General features: G+C 34.6%; 1 protein-coding gene across 10 annotated transcripts in view; it reads right to left on the bottom strand.

Moving 5' to 3' along the window:
* Window positions 1-16,445, bottom strand: part of FOCAD (focadhesin) — a 326,657-nt gene that overhangs the window by 183,801 nt on the left and 126,411 nt on the right. For 9 of the 10 annotated variants that reach the window (XM_033237455.1, XM_033237451.1, XM_033237458.1 and 6 more), the window contains 3 exons: window positions 2,227-2,331; window positions 1,702-1,803; window positions 1,057-1,187 (listed from right to left, as the gene is read on the bottom strand). The exons of the other annotated variant lie outside the window; for it this stretch is intronic. In XM_033237455.1, the coding sequence (XP_033093346.1) occupies window positions 1,057-1,187; window positions 1,702-1,803; window positions 2,227-2,331 (338 nt within the window). The remainder of the gene's footprint in view (window positions 1-1,056; window positions 1,188-1,701; window positions 1,804-2,226; window positions 2,332-16,445) is intronic. 10 annotated transcript variants of the gene reach the window in all.

Below are 16,445 nucleotides of genomic sequence, written 5' to 3'. Positions count from 1 at the left end.
CAACTTTAATTATATAAAATAAGAATGTCAGCCAATAACTTTCATCTCTGAATTTTTTTCCATGCCAATAGCTCAATAAAATTCAAACTCCCAGTTCTTGGGTTATACACACGTAATTCCTTTTTTTTTTCTTTTACACTGAGGTCCTTTCTGTGTTGCTAAAAGATGGAAGCTTAGAAAAGAGGCAAAATTGCTAGGGCTTAGTTTCTGTATATTCTGATCCAAATTTTACTTGAAACAGAAACCATCCATGTTATCAGCATCTGAGCCAACCCATTGCACAGCTTCAGAAAGTAGCATTCACACTGCTGTCATTAACAGAAGTGAGAATGATGTTACCAGGAATTCAATGCAGTGGCCTGATCAACAAATGAAACTGCAGGACTACAACTATTTCAAATGCATCAAGCCTATTTCCTCTGTAAACATTTTCATCTTAGCACATGCAAGAAAAAAAGTTTTGATATGGTAGAGCTCGACTTATATTATTTCAGTCTTGTCACCTCTACCTTGTTTATTAATCCATAATCTAGAACAGCAGAGTCATCTTCCTAATTTCTTTATGTTTTCCTAAAAGCTTACAACATACATAAAAATTCATCTTCATTTTCTTCCTTGTTATAATTACAAATAATTCCACGCAGTAAGTCAAAAATAAGGGCTCCCCATTAAAACTACTTATCTCCCTACTTAAACCAAGGCAGAATATAAGAAAGAACAGTTTATGACAACAGTCTACTGTGTAGTTTTCACGGATTCATATATGGAAAAAAAGAAAACATAACATCACATGTTTTACTGCAATATTAAATTATTCATCAGAAAAGGATATAAATATCCTACAAACCTAGATACAAGACTAGACCTGAAAAGGAAAGACATACTTCTCAAAGCTATTGTTCAATATTACTAAATTTTATAATCAGAAAACTTAAGTTAAAAAATTATTAGTACTCATATATTCTCTATCTTTTCTTGCCTCTTGCTTGCAATAAAAAAATTAAATACAAAATAATATATCATGATATACATTCCTAAGAATTAACAACATCATACCTCTGCTTACATATGTCTCTGATTGATGCTGCTTTTGCAATCAGTTTCTCCCATTGGACTTCCTTGCCCACCGAAAGAGAAGGTACATCAGACATAGCCATGAAACGCTGCAGTTCAGGATAGACTCGGTCCTATGAAGGCAATTTTACAAAAAAGGTAGTTTCCCAACTTGAGTTGAATAATCATCATCTTCCTTTTATGCAGCATTTTCACCTCCAAATCCTCCATCTGCATTGCAAATTATAATGTAGTTCTTCTAATCAGCAGAGAAGATTGCTGTAGTGATTACTGGGGATTTTCTTATAGACCAATGTACTGTTGATTTCATAAAACAAGAAGAAAGTGGCTAAATCTCACCCTAATTACAAAGGCTCTAATCATTTATATTTCCATTATTTCTCAAGCAAATGGAAAGATACATTTCAGAAATAAAGAAATAAGATTTTATATTCTCAATTTCTCTGAAAGTCAATAGCAACTAACTGCATTACAAATGCATCACAATAAATCAAAACTTTTTCAATGCAATCATTGATGCCACTCATTAATACCACTCAACCAAAGCATTGCCATATATGACATAATTATTTTCCTTCATTGAAAGGAATATATTTAATACTCATGCAAGTGCATATCTGAAATTACCTGCTTTTCCCACAATGATGTCAGCAAACGCAAAGTGACAGCTCTTAGTCGTGGGGTGGTTCCAAGTAGTTGTATTACTCGTAGAATTTGTCCTACACACACCTAGAAAATATTCAAGAAACTCTATTTGTATAAACGTGAATGCAGACAACCTCGAAGTTACCAAAAGCATTTTTAAACCCCTTGTTATAAAATGAAGACTGAAAAGAAAGTTTGCTGTAATATTACCCACCTTCTTAAAGGATGAAAGATAGCGTTGGAGGGGCTAGATAGCAATCCCGGGAACATAAGGACCTAATCTCAGAAAATGGCCAAAGTGAAAACTTGGATACTAAGTAATTTAAAAGAATTAATTATTAAATATTGTAATAAATACTTTTGTCTTCAGATATTACCTCCTAGCTCAACAAGAGAAGTAGTGATTATGGCAAAATTTAGGGCTCAAAAGTTCATAATACTAAAAATAATTCATTGTATTATTCATGACTCACTTTTCTCCCCAAGTAAATTAATTAACATACTAACCTTGTGAACACCAAGCTTAGGTAAACTATACAATATATCATTATATAATATAGGTTCCAGTGGTCTTCCCAATTTGAACATCAAAACTGGAATCAGATTTGGCACCTAAAATAAATTTTTAAAATATATTACATATGCCTTGTTACAAAAAAGTAATACATAATGGAATATTTATCTTTTTTTCCAGAGGAATAATAAGAATATGAATGAATTGGAAGACTTAGAATATATCAGTTAGCTATTACTGGCTAATGATAATTTCATCACTAGTATTCTACCACTTTTATAATTAGCTGCCAAACACCAATCAAAAAGTGCTTTTCTTGAACAACTATAACATCACTTCTGAGAAATACGATAGCAGTTAAGATACCTCCTGCCTTGCCATGCATGGTGGCTCACCCCTGTAATCCCAGCACTTTGAGAATCCAAGGCAGGAGGATTGCTTCAGTCCCGGAGTTGAAGGCCAACCTGGGCAACACAGGAAGACCCTGTCGCTACAAAAAATTTTTAAATTAACTGGTCATGGTAGTGCACACCTGTAGCCTCCGCTACTTCGGAGGGTAAGGTGGGAGGATCACTTAACACTGGGAGCTCAACATGACAGTGAGCCATGATTGCACCACTGCACTCCAGCCTAGATGACAGAGCAAGACCCTGTCTCAAAAAAATAAAAAGATACATCCTGCCTCAAAGAAGTTTAAAGCTCTAATGAACAGCCAACACTTAAGATATGTGAACAATAAAATTTCACATAATGAAACATTCAATTAGGTTACTCCAATAAGAAGTAATTAAAGTCAGTGTACTACAAAGGAGCCAATGGACAAAAATTTCCCTCTAAGTCCTCATTTCAATCTCTATGCATAACACAATAAAATGTGAAAACAAATATATTCATGGATCAAAGACATAATATTGTTAAGACATAATTATTTCCCAAATTGATCTTGAAATTAAATGCAATCTTTATCAAAATTCCAGCTGGCTTCTTTACAAAAATTGAGAAGCTGATCATAAATGCATGTGTAAAAGCAAAGAACCCTTAATACCCAAAATAATCCTGAAAAAGAAAAACAAATTTGAAGACTCAAACTTCTCACTTCCAAATTTACCACAAAGCTAAAGTAATCAAAACGGTATGGTACTGGCATAAGATTAGAAAGACAAATCAATGAAATAGAATTCAGTGTCCAGAAATGAAAACTTACATTTATAATCAATTGGTTTTTGACACGGATCCCTAGAAAAAAACAATAAGGACAGAAGAGTCTCTTGGAGGAATAGTGCTGGGATTCAACAACTGGATACCCACATGCAAAAGAATCAAGTTGGACCCCTTTCTCACACAACATGTAAAAATTACCTCAAAATGGATTTTAGAACTAAATGTAAGAGCTAAAACTATAAAATTCTTAAAGAAAATATAGGATTAAATCTTTGTGACATTGGGGTAGAGAAAGCTCTTAGACATGACACCAAAAGTACAAGCCACAAAAGGAAAAATGAATTTCATCAATGCAAAAATGCTTGTCCCTCAAAAGACACCATAAAGAAAGTGAAAGGACAATGCACAGAATGGGAAAGAGTATTTGCAAACCATATAGCTAATAAGAGATTTGTACCTAGAATATATAAAGAACTCTTAAAACCCAGTAATTGTGAAACCCCGCCTCTACTGAAAAATACAAAAAATTTGCCAGGCATGGTGGTGGGTGCCTGTAGCGGGAGGCTGAGGCAGGAGAATGGCATGAACCCAAGAGGAGGAGTTTGCAGTGAGTCGAGATCGCGCCACTGCACTCCAGCCTCGGTGACAGAGCGAGACTCCATCAAAATAAAAATAAAATAATAATAATAATAAAAAAAATTTACCAAAAAAAAAGGTTTTAAAATAGGCAAATAATCTGAAAACACCTTTCTTCAAAGAAGATAAACAAATGGCCAATACAGGAAAATATGATCAATTTCATCAGACATGATAGAATGCAAATCAAACCATGAGATACCACCTCACACATCATGCAAAAGCTATCATCAAAAGATAGACAATAACAAGAGTTGCCAAGTATGTGAAGAAATTGGAACCCTTTTACACTGCTGGTAGTAATGTAAAGTAGTTCAGTCCCTTTGGAAAACATTCTATCAGTTTCTTAAATGGTTAAACATAGAATTGCCATATGATCTAGCAATTCAATTCCTAGTTATCTACTTAAGAAAAAAGAACACATATGTCCACACAAACTTTTGTAATTGAATTTTCAGAACAGCATTATTTACAATGGCCAAAAAGTGGAAACAACCCAATGCCCATCAACTGATGAATAAACAAACAAAACACAGCATAACCATACAACGGGATATTATGCAGCCATAAAAATAAATAAACTATTGTTACATGCTACAACATGGATGAACCTTGGAAACATTATGCTAAGATTTAAAAAAAAAAAACAGCCACAAAAGCCTTATGTTGTATGATTTCACTTATATGAGTAGAAGGCCCAGAATAGGCAAATCTGTAGAGATAGAAAGTAGATTAGTGGTTGTCTAGGATAGGGGAAGCAAGAAGCAGGGGATGGTCAGGGAGGGTGAAAAAACAGGCAGTGATATCTTATGGGCATGGGGTTTCTTTTGGGGGTAAAGAAATGTTCTCAAATTCGTTGTGGTAATGTTTACAAAACTCTGTAAATATAATAAAAGCCACTGAATTGTACACTCCAAATGGATGAATTATATGAGTTGTAAATTATGTTTTAATGGTTTTTTAAAATTCAATTCAAAATTATTTGCTAAATATCTACTATAAGCAAAGCACTTACTTGATAGCACAAACTGTAATGTCAAAAATTTTTATTTGCCATATGTTACATTTCAAAAGTTTGTTGTCCAGCAGTCATTCCTCAGTATCTACAGGGATTGGTTCCAGCATGGTCAGACACACAGATATGCACACCCTATTCCATGGATAGCAAAATCCAGAGATGCTCCAGCATGCTATATAAAATGGCATAGTATTTGCATATAACCTATGCACATCCTTCCATATACTTTAAATCATTTCAATACTACTTATAATGCCTAAAACAATGTAAATGCTATGTAAATAGTTGCTGTACTATATTGTTTATTCATATTATCTTTATTGTTAAATTGTTATTTTCATTTTCTTCCCCAAATATGCTCTGTCTGCAGTTGGTGAATCCACAGAGGAAAAAACAGCTGAAGTCAAGGGCCCACTGTATTTGTTAATTTTCTCTATCTGTTCTATTCTTAGAAAGCCTGTTCCTTCTAAACTTAGAAGACATCTATTTTAATTCAATTTCAAAAATGAAAAAATATCCTCTTAACTTTACCACCAAGACATTGACAATTAAACATTAATTCATTGATGACCCTGACCACGATATACCACAGCAGCATGTGGAGCTGTGCATGTAATAGCTACGATCTTACAACAGACAGCCAAAATGCATGATGTTTTTAACAAGTGCAGAGACTTGATTGGAAGAGAAATTCTATCACTCTTACCTTGGGCAAATGAAAGGAGACAAATTTTTGAACTGACTTTTCAGTTCCCATTTTAATTAAAAACAAAAGGTTATCTTAAATTGGCTTACACTGATCTCAATGCATTATCCCCTTCTAGAAAGATTTCTACCAAGACACACTGAGAGATTCTTAGTTTTTAGAAGGGCAATGAGTATATTTAGTGACATTTAATAAACTAGCGTATTTAGTTGTGTGACTTTTAAACAAATGTTGTAATTATAGTGTCAGGAGAGAAATAAAGTACTGTATTTATGTCTAAGAGTACACAGTTCCTTTATGAGACTTGGCCCTAAAAAAAGTATGTAAGGGTGTGTCTTTTCCTCTGGCCAGTTCAGAAATAAACAAAGTAGGAAATGTTTACAGTAAATAATCTTAACTTAACACAGTTCTCAAGCCATAATAGCCCAAATTAAGTCCCCAATTAAATGGAAAAAATACAACAGAGACTGTTTCACTAGGGAAAAACAGATACAGATAGACATCTGTGGAAAATACTTTTTGCATAAAGGATGGCCTAATTTTTTTTATTATTAATTAAATAATTATTTCCTTATGAATATGTATTTACTTGAGATGTAATTACCAGCTCTTGATCCTCCTAATCTTGAATCTTACACCCTTCAGAGGCTGAAAATACAACGAAAACTCAGATTTTACCTTTAATGTAAAAGAAGCTGGAAAGTGCCGTATAATTGACTGTCTCAAGATCTGGCTTCATATAACTCAATGCTTTCTCTTCCCTCCTCCAGAGTTCAAGTTCCTTGATAAACAAACTAATTTAGAATCACGGGACTGCTATGGGAGCCCCTATAAGACTATGACTAGATTTCTCAGCAGAAATCTTGGAAGCAAGAAGGGAGTGAAATGATATATTCAAAGTGCTGAGAGGAGTGGGCAGGAGTTAGTGGGCAGGTACTGCCAACGAAGATACTGGATATTATATCCGGTAAAACTATCCTTCAAAAATGAAGGAAAGGCCAGGTTCGGTGACTCATGCCTATAATCCCAACACTTTGGGAGGCTAAGGTGGGAGGATCACCTGAGATCAGGAGTTCGAGACCAGTTGGGCCAACATGGTGAAATCCCATCTATACTAAAGAAAAATACAAAAATTAGCTGGATATGGTGGTGCACATCTGTCATCTCAGCTACTTAGGAGGTTGAGAAACGAGAATTGCTTGAACCAGGAGACAGAGGGTGCAGCAAGCTGAGGCTGTGCCACTGCACTCCAGCCTGGGCGACAAAGCAAGACGCTGTCTCAGAAAAAAAAAAAAGAGAAATAATGATATTTCCAGATAAACAAAAGCTGAGAGAGTTCATCATCACTAAACATGCCTTACAAAAAATCTAAACGTAGTCCTGCAAGGTGAAACGGAAGGGCTCCAGACAGCAACACGAAAGCATATGGAAATATAAAGTTTCCTGGCAATATATAAACAAAGAATCCTATAATATTATAACTGTGGTGCGTGAATCACTTTTAATTCTGGTATAAGGTTTAGAAGGCAAAAGTATAAGTAACATTAAAAAAAACACACGTGAATGGATGAACTTTATTAAAAAGATGTAATTTGTGACATTGGTAACATAAAAAAGGAGGGAGAAGTAAGAGAGTAGTTTATGTATGTGACTGAAGTTTATGTAACTTGTTATCAGCTTAAAATATTGTTAGATATTGATGTAAGTCCCATGGCAACCATAAAAAAAATACACATAGAACATGCACAAAAGAAAATGAGTGGCTGGGTGAGGTAGCTCACGCCTGTAATCTCAGTACTTTGGGAAATCAAGGTGGATGGATCACTTGAGGTCAGGAGTTCAAGACCAGCCTGGCCAACATGGTGAAATCTCGTCTCTACTAAAAACACAAAAATTAGCCAGGCATTGGTGGCACACACATGTAATCCCAGCTACTTGGGAGGCTGAGGCAGGAGAATCACCTGACCCGAGAGGCGGAGGTTCCAGTGAGCCAAAATCGTGCCACTGTACTCCAGCCTGGGTGACAAAGCGAGACTTTGTCTCAAAACAAAAAAAAAAAAAGTAAAAGAAAAAGAAAAAAAGAAAAAAAAGAAAAGGAGTGAGGAATCAAAGTGTCACTACCAAATCAATGAAACATAAAAGAAGACATCAAGAGAAGAAACAAGGGACCAAAAAAATGCTATAAGACAGACAAAAAACAATTAACAAAAGGGCAATAGTAAGTCCTTTCCTACCACTAAGTACTTTCAATGTAAACGGATTAAACTGCTCAATCAAAAGGCATACAGTGGCTAAATGGATTCTGAAAACCCAAACAAGATCCCACTATAATGACGTCTACAAAAGAGTCACTTTAGATTTCAGGACACGCTAGGCTGAAAGTGAAAGGATATTTAATACAAATGGTAACCAAAAGACAGCAAGGTTGTCCACATCAAAAATCATCACAAGAGAGAAAGAAGGACATTATACAATGATAAATAGGATAATTCACCAGGACAATATGATAATTATATATACATATATATATATATGCAACCAACATCATAGGACCCAGATATATAAAGCAAACACTGACAGAACCAAATGGGAAAATAGAAAGCAATGCAGTAATAGTAGAAGATTTCAATATCCTATTTTACATAAAGGAAGGAACATCCAGACAGAAGATCAATAAGAAAACAGAGGACTTGAACAACACCAAGTGATCCTAACAAACTCACACAGAACATTCCACCCAATAGCAACAGCATGTTCTCCCTCAGGTGCGTACAGAACATTCTCTAGGATGGATCACATGTGAGATCACAAAACAAGTCTTAAAAAATTTAAGACTGAAATCACACTAAGTATCCTTTCCAATCACAAATTAGAACCATAATGAGATGTCACCTCATACCCGGTGGGATTAACATTATCAAAAAAAATAAGAAGTGTTGACAAGGATGTGAAAAAATTAGAACATCTGTGCACTGTTGGTGGGAATGTAAAAAGATGTGGCCACTGTAGGAAACGGCATGAAGGTTCCTCAAAAAAAAATTTTTTTTAATCTACTTTATGATTGATCTTGAGGTTGTTTATGCAAAAGAACTGAAATCAGGATTTTGAGGACATATTCACATTCCCACATTCATTTCCTATTATTCATAATAGTCAAGGGATGGAAACAACCTAAATGTCCATCGGTGGATGAATGCATAAACACAGTGTGGTATATGCATACAACGGAATATTATTCAGTCTTTAAAAAGAAAAATTCTATCATGTACTACAACTTAGATGAAACTTGAGGACATGGTGCTAAGTGAAATAAGCCACAGAAGGATGAATGCTGCATTATTTCACTTACATGAAGCATCTAAAGTGGTCAAACTCTTAGAACAGAAAGTAGAATGGTGGTTGCCAGACAGTCAGGGAGGGAGAAGTGGGGAGCTACTGTTCAATGAGTATAGAGTTTCAGTCATGCAAAGTAAAAAAAGTTCTAGAGATCTACTGTACAAAAATATTCATATACTTAACAATACTGTACAGTACACTTAGAATTTTTTAAGGTAGATTTCATGTTATGTGTTTACCATATTCAAAAAATCCTGGGATTGTTTTTTAAGAGTCAGAAGATATCTTATCAACTTCATTTAGTTTAACAACTTTATTTTACCGAAGATTAAACTGAGGCCCAAAGAGATTACAAAGTTAGATGATGGCAAAACGTGGATAGGAGTTCATGTCTCAGTTCACTCCTCCATTCTACCTTGGCAGACTAACAGCAAAGATAGATTCCGACCTATCTATAACAGAAACAAAGAGCCATCATGCAAGTCTTCACCCCATAAATTGGACAAAACATAAAGAAAAAAACAAGCAGGAGAGACACAAACCAGCATCTCACTGAAATCATGCATACAAAAAACAGAGTATAAAAATTCAACTCTGGGTTCAGAAAAAACATACATGTTGGCAACACTTCAAGAGGCTGTAAAAAAAGAGCATAATTTTTCAGACAGTTCTATAATGAAAATCATAAGTAGTGTTATCTACTTATAAATTACGAGAAATAAAAAAGGGCTTTGTTACTATTCATCACGGTTAGAAGATGAGACAATATATAATGTTTATAACTATTCCTCTTTTTAAAAAATACGATAGCTCATACTTTATTACTATATGAGATACATAGTAATAAATCAGTATAAATAGAAAATAAAGTTATCAGTGGAACGAAATAATTCAAGATATGATCATCCAATGGAAGTGAGAGGTAAAACTCCAAAGCAGTATCTGCTTTTAACTTTTCAGAGTCATGTTTTATAAAACTAGACCTGAACTACAAAAGTATATTCTTAGTTCACATTTTACCCATAGCCTTAGATTCAATAAATGCTGACTCACTTATCTTTGCATAAGCCCTTGTCCTGAGGAAAAATTGATCTAAATTCTATATATACAAGTGTGTTTGCCATTTTTAAAAGAATGGTAAGATAATAGTGTCTATTCAGTTAAATTGAATATATAAGAATAAATACGTTTGCATGATATATACAGAAACATAATTCCTTAATAATTTAATATTGGAAGAGACTTTTAAAATTTATTCATTCTATAAAAAATGACATAATAAATGATTAAGCTTTTGAACATTACTTAATTCTACCTTCCTCAATTACCTGACATTTTTACTTATAATGTTTGCTTATTATTTAAATAGTCCATTGGAAAGAAGTTTATTGACAGAAATGCTGAAAAGCTAATTATTTCCTCCACTTATAAGGAATCTGTAGGCATGTAAGCAACATCACAAAAAAAAAAGGTAAACAGTATAATCTTACTCTTCTAAGATTCAAATTATATTTATATACTAACATTATAATTAAAGAAGTATTCTAGAGTCTTGAAGTTCAACCTTTGAGAGTCAAAAAAAGTTCAAGGAAAGAAATGTACCTAGAATAGCAAAGGCCCCAACCAGGCAATCTTTCGATAGTGATATATCACTCTAGCCTTATTCCAATCCAGCTTGGGCATCTGATCTGTAGTGATTCCTTGAATAACAACAGCTAGCATTTATTGAAGACTAACTATAACATTCTCTTAAGCACTTTGTAGAAAATCATGATTATCACCATGTTTCAAATGAAAAACTGAAGCTTGTACCGAAGTTAGGACTGTATCAAAGCAATCTAACACTAAAACCCATGTGCTTGCCACTTAGCCATACCAAACACAGGGATGACATCTTATTCACCTTTGTATCCCTAGTTCCCAGCACACTGTAAGTGCTTTTAGAGTATAAATTATGTCTAATTTATCTCTTCAAATTATATAAGCAAATGGATCTTATAATAATGTTGCAATGATTTGATTCTATGAACAAATACTAAGAGACTACTATCTGCCAATAAAGGTACTCCAAAATATATTCTGATCAAATTAACTTAGAATCAGAAAAATTTACCCATCCAATAAAGGTTACTAGGATGCCAAAAACATAAACATCATCAGAATCTGAGGTATAAATTTCCTAGTATGTAGAAAATAAGGTCAGCAATACAGGAGGTTCAAGTATGGAAAGACACAGAAAATATTGCAGACTAGAATAAGATAAAGTCAAATATCGTATCACTTGAGAGGTCTGATATAGAAGAAAACCACAACCCTTCCCGGCCTAAACTTTATTCCCAGATGAGTCTCATTAGCCATCTGAATATTATTGCTCAGAGTCAGAAAGCTTATTTATTTAGAAAACAGTATAAGAAAACTTAAATCATGATGTAATGGTTGGCTACATTACCAATATGTAACTACCAGTAGGGAAAAAAGGAATATAATCAACAGTTACATCCATTGCTAACATTCTGAAACTTACATAAATGATAACTATAGCGACTGAATTCCCGTATCCATAGAATTTTCTTCTTGAACAAAAGTAGTTACACATTTCTGCCATGTAAGCTCTAAATCTTTGGCCGTCTGACTGGTCAAATAAAAGTTAAAAGCCAATGTCCTATAAGTAAAGTACAATGTATAATTAGGTGCAGACAATTTCTGCTATTATGTCTCTCATTGGTAATGTGTTTTACATTTACACTGGATGGAGGAGTTTGAAATCCCTCCAACAATTAGATATTATTAAATATAGCTCATCTAGGTAAGCAATTATGTAACTAAACTAGATAGATTCAATGTTTGGGGGTTTAATAAAATAGCAGATTTATCAAAGAACCCATACATGTTGCTTGCCATAATTCAATGCTGAAGGAATTCAGTACACCCTGTGTGACTTCAATGGGAAAGAACTCTAGGAAGCTTCCACTTGGTGTCTTCTAGGCTTTGCCTCATGAACCTTTTCCTTTGTTAATTTTGCTTTATATCCTTTCACTGTAATAAATCTTAAGCATGGTTACAGCTCTATGCTGAGTCTTGTGAGTTCTTTTAGAGAATCACTAAACGTGTTAGTCGTCTTGGGGACCCCCAAACCAGGATCATTCCACATTTTGCTTTAAAAGAAAGTGGCAATTAAGAAAACAATGGTTTCTAGGATTTCTAAAAAGAATAACTTCTAGAGTATTCCAATATCAATAATAAACAGAAAACTCTCCTATGAGTTACATATCCAGCCATCAAAAATATGTGAGGGCCAACTCCACACTGGGCTTGTGTTAGGCTTTGATGACACAACTGACAAAAGACGGTCCCCTGTCTCAAGTAGTTAACAGTCTAGTTAAGAAACTCACAACCATAATCTCAAGCACTATTAATTGAACAACTTGAACTCAACTTTAAAGATTAAAAGTATAAAAAATAGTTTCTATAGACAAAAAGCAAGTCAAAAGAACAAGGAAACATTTTAAGATAGTCTTCGATGTGTACAAAAATAAACAGTATAGCTAATGATTGATTTTTATTGTTCAGAGGAAGACAGAGATTCTAGAGCTAGGATGCCCAATACAGTAGCCACTAGCCACATGTGGCTATTTCAATTTGATTAATCAACTTGATTAATTTAAATTTGAATTTAAATTAACTAAAATTAAATACAATTAAAACTTCTGTTCCTCAGTCACACTAGCCAAATTTCAAGGACTTAATAGTTACATGTGGCTAGTGGTTACCATATAAAACCGCACAAACTATAGATCATTCACATGATAGCAGAAAATTCTTTTGGACAAAGCTGTTCTAAAAGGCTGAGATGACTGAGAAGGCCTCAGATGTATGTAACAACGACAAAACCTTGGACAACTTAAATGTCTATCAGTATGAAAATGGTTACTACATTAAATTGTTGATATGCTGTGAACACCAGCAGCCTCCAAAAACCGTAAGTTAGATCTGCATAAATATGGTAAAATAGCCATAACGTCTTGATGAGTGAAAAAACTACAAAGAAATATGTGCAACACAATGCTTTTGTGTACATTTCTGTGTATACATTTTTTGGGGGAACATATGAATATTGTACATACTATTTCATTGATTGGATATTTTACATACTACTATTATATGTTACATATTTAAAGAAGTTACTTTAGTAAAATAAAATGTTATTTTACTAAAAATTACTTTCAGCAAAAATGGTATGACTACAGTGGATGTTAAATGGCCAAAGGACATAGAACTACTAGGTAGCAACGTAGGAAGTAGCTAAGCCGGCCATAGCACCTAGCAAAGGCTCAGTAGAAGAATGAGACAGAGGATAGATTTCCTGCCCAAAGATGACAGTCGATGCCAGGAGACAAAGTCTAATCATGCTTCTCCCCTGCCTCCCCGATCAGCTTATTTTTCAAGGCACATCTATTCCCTCCTCCTGCTCACTGAACCTTGTGAATGTTCCTCCTTTTTTCAACCTGATAGTTCAACTACTGACACACAGAAAATATTCACACCCATAAAATATAATGTTTAAGGATAATAAGGTAATTACCTGCCCCCTTTCTAGGCAAAAAATACTCGAAGTACTGTTTGCCACTCTAACTTTGTGCACACCTTTATTCCAGTATACTTAGGGTCATAGTTACTCATTCTCACACACTAGCCTGTGAATGCCTTACAGGTGGCAAACCTGCCTCTATTCTTCTTGTATTTACCCAGGACTATAAATGTCAGTAAATGTGAGCTGAACTGAACTTACCAATAACTGAAAAAGGAAGACAAGGTTAACAAAGTGTAGGTATTGAGGCTGGCTACTTCTGCCACCAAAAAATACCTGCCAGACATTCCATTACGCTTTTAGTACTGACATGAAAACCCCATTTGAAAAACTCTTGTTCTTGACCATTTTAGGTTTCCGCTCCACTGCAGAATCTGTGAAGCTATTTCTAGCTAAGTAAACCAATACGGAGTCTTCCTTTTTTTTTCAGACAGAGTCTCACTCTGTCACCCTAGAGTGCAGTGGCGCCATCTCAGCTCACTGCAACCTCGGTCTCCCGGGTTCAAGCAGTTCTCATGCCTCAGCCTCACAAGTAGCTGGAATTACAGGTGTGCATCTCCATGCCTAGCTCATTTTTTCTATTTTTATTAGAGACAGGGTTTCACTGTGTCGGCCAGGCTGGTCTCAAACTCCTGGCCTCGAGTGATCCGCCCACCTTCACCTCCCAAAGTGCTAGGATTACAGGTGTGAACCACCACACCCAGCCTAGGAGTACTTCTAGATACATATTTACATTTATATTGAAAAAGTGAGCACTGGGAATTTTTACTACCTTTACCGTTCAACACAGTAGCCACTATCCTTATATGGCCACTGAGCATTTGAAATGTAGCTAGTCTGAATCAAGATGTGCAGTGGGTGCAAAATAATACCAGGTTGGGAGGCTTAGCACAAATATATATATATAACATGCTTCAGTAATAATTCTTATGCTGATTACATAGTGAAATAATACTTCAAATACACTGGGTTAAACAAAACATACTGAAATTAATTTCATCTATTTGTTTCCACTTTTTAATGTGGCTGCCAGAAAACTTAAACCTATGTATGTAGCATTTTACTTCTATTAAACAGCACTGTTCTCTATCTCCTTTTTGCATCTAAATGTTGTTTAAAACAGGCACGCGCACACACACACAGATAATAATTAATGTCTCTTTTTTGATGTACTTGGGGAATAAAATATGATGATAGCCCCAGAGGGACAAGGAACATGTCATCTAGCTAAACAGTCTAGCACTGCTCCTGGAATATGAGGTAGCAGACAAATAATTGTGAAATGAATTTAAAAAGCTATAAAAATCAACTATAATTTTAATAATACATAGCTTTCATCAAACACTGACTATAAACCAGTACTATACTCTGGATTATCTCATTTAATCCACACGATGAATTCAATGAGGTGGGTTCTTTTGTTATTTTCATTTTAAAGATAGGAAAACAGGTATTTGTAGAATTATAACAGAATCTCTAATATATTTTGAAATATTACAAGAAATAAACCAATTCAATTTAATCTATGCAGACTGTTTACACAACTTTCTTTAAACAATAAATCTTTCTTGAATGCCTCTTATCGCATGGTATTATACTGGGTGCTATGACACTAAGAGAAATCACAGGTTAGTGCAACCAAAATATTAACAGGTATAGGCTAAATCCTGCTACAAATAAATTCCACTATAATTATCCCACATATTACCAAAATATTAATAAACCTAATAGCTAACAATCTAGTAACAGAAAATGCTTGCTGAATTTAGAAATGATCATTAATAGATGGAATTCAATGTAAAAAACTAGCATTTACATGGTACTTTACAATGTTTTTTCATGTACAGGATCTTTCAGTCTTCACAATGCCCCTGAGGGAAAGGTATTATTAAAGGTTGGGTGGGATCTTACAAGTACTTAGATTCATTATTTGATGTATGAATGCTCCTTATCAAGTTTTAATTTGTGTTCTGTAGCTTGTCTTATGGTTAATGCCTAGAATTTTTGAGGGGGAAAGGGAGAATTTTAGACAAATCGCCTACAAAATTAGTACTGGGTTCCAGATTCCTAGCATCTTCAGAAATAACAACCTTGGGCTGAACAAAGCATGCAGGTATAATTTTAAAATGTCTAAGAGGCTGACAGAGGCAGGCTCCAAAAACTTGACATTTGAGGAGGCAGGAAGCATTCAAATTTAAAATAATGCTTCATATAGAATAATTTAAATAGTACCCATCAGCAGTAAGTCATCGACATTGGGCTTCTTTCTGAAAACATATTTACTAGGGCTCAAATCTTGGATCACCTTGAAAAATTAAGCAATATTTGGTACTCACTAAATGGTCAACTTAATTTTTAATGAGTAAATGACATGGCAAGAATGGTCCAGGTAGGTACTTGTAAATGCTAAATGTCTGGGTATGTCTTCATTGGCTTTTGAACAGTTTCAAAGAGCAGACATGAGGATTCATTAGCTCTTAGCACATATGAACCTGCTCCAAAGGCAGCCAAGAGAGTTGCCTAGCAACAGTGCATTTTGCATCTCTCATCATCCCCAAAGATGCTGCTGCAGCAGCAGCTAGGTCAAGCCTCTCATTAGCAACCTGACAAAGGGTTTCTATCTCCTATTTTACAAAATTATTTTTATTTCCAGGTGAAGCTCAAATATCTATGTATTATTCTTTCTGACAATGTATCCCCTTTCCCCTATTCCTTCATCTTCCCAACCGCCATTTCAACAGATATGTTTTAATGAACCCATCAAAAT

The sequence above is a fragment of the Trachypithecus francoisi genome, unplaced genomic scaffold, assembly GCF_009764315.1.
Source record: "Trachypithecus francoisi isolate TF-2019V2 unplaced genomic scaffold, Tfra_2.0 Lachesis_group16, whole genome shotgun sequence".
NCBI lineage: Eukaryota > Metazoa > Chordata > Mammalia > Primates > Cercopithecidae > Trachypithecus > Trachypithecus francoisi.
The sequence above is the reverse complement of the archived record's forward strand: the minus strand, read 5'-3'. Positions and strand labels throughout refer to the sequence as shown.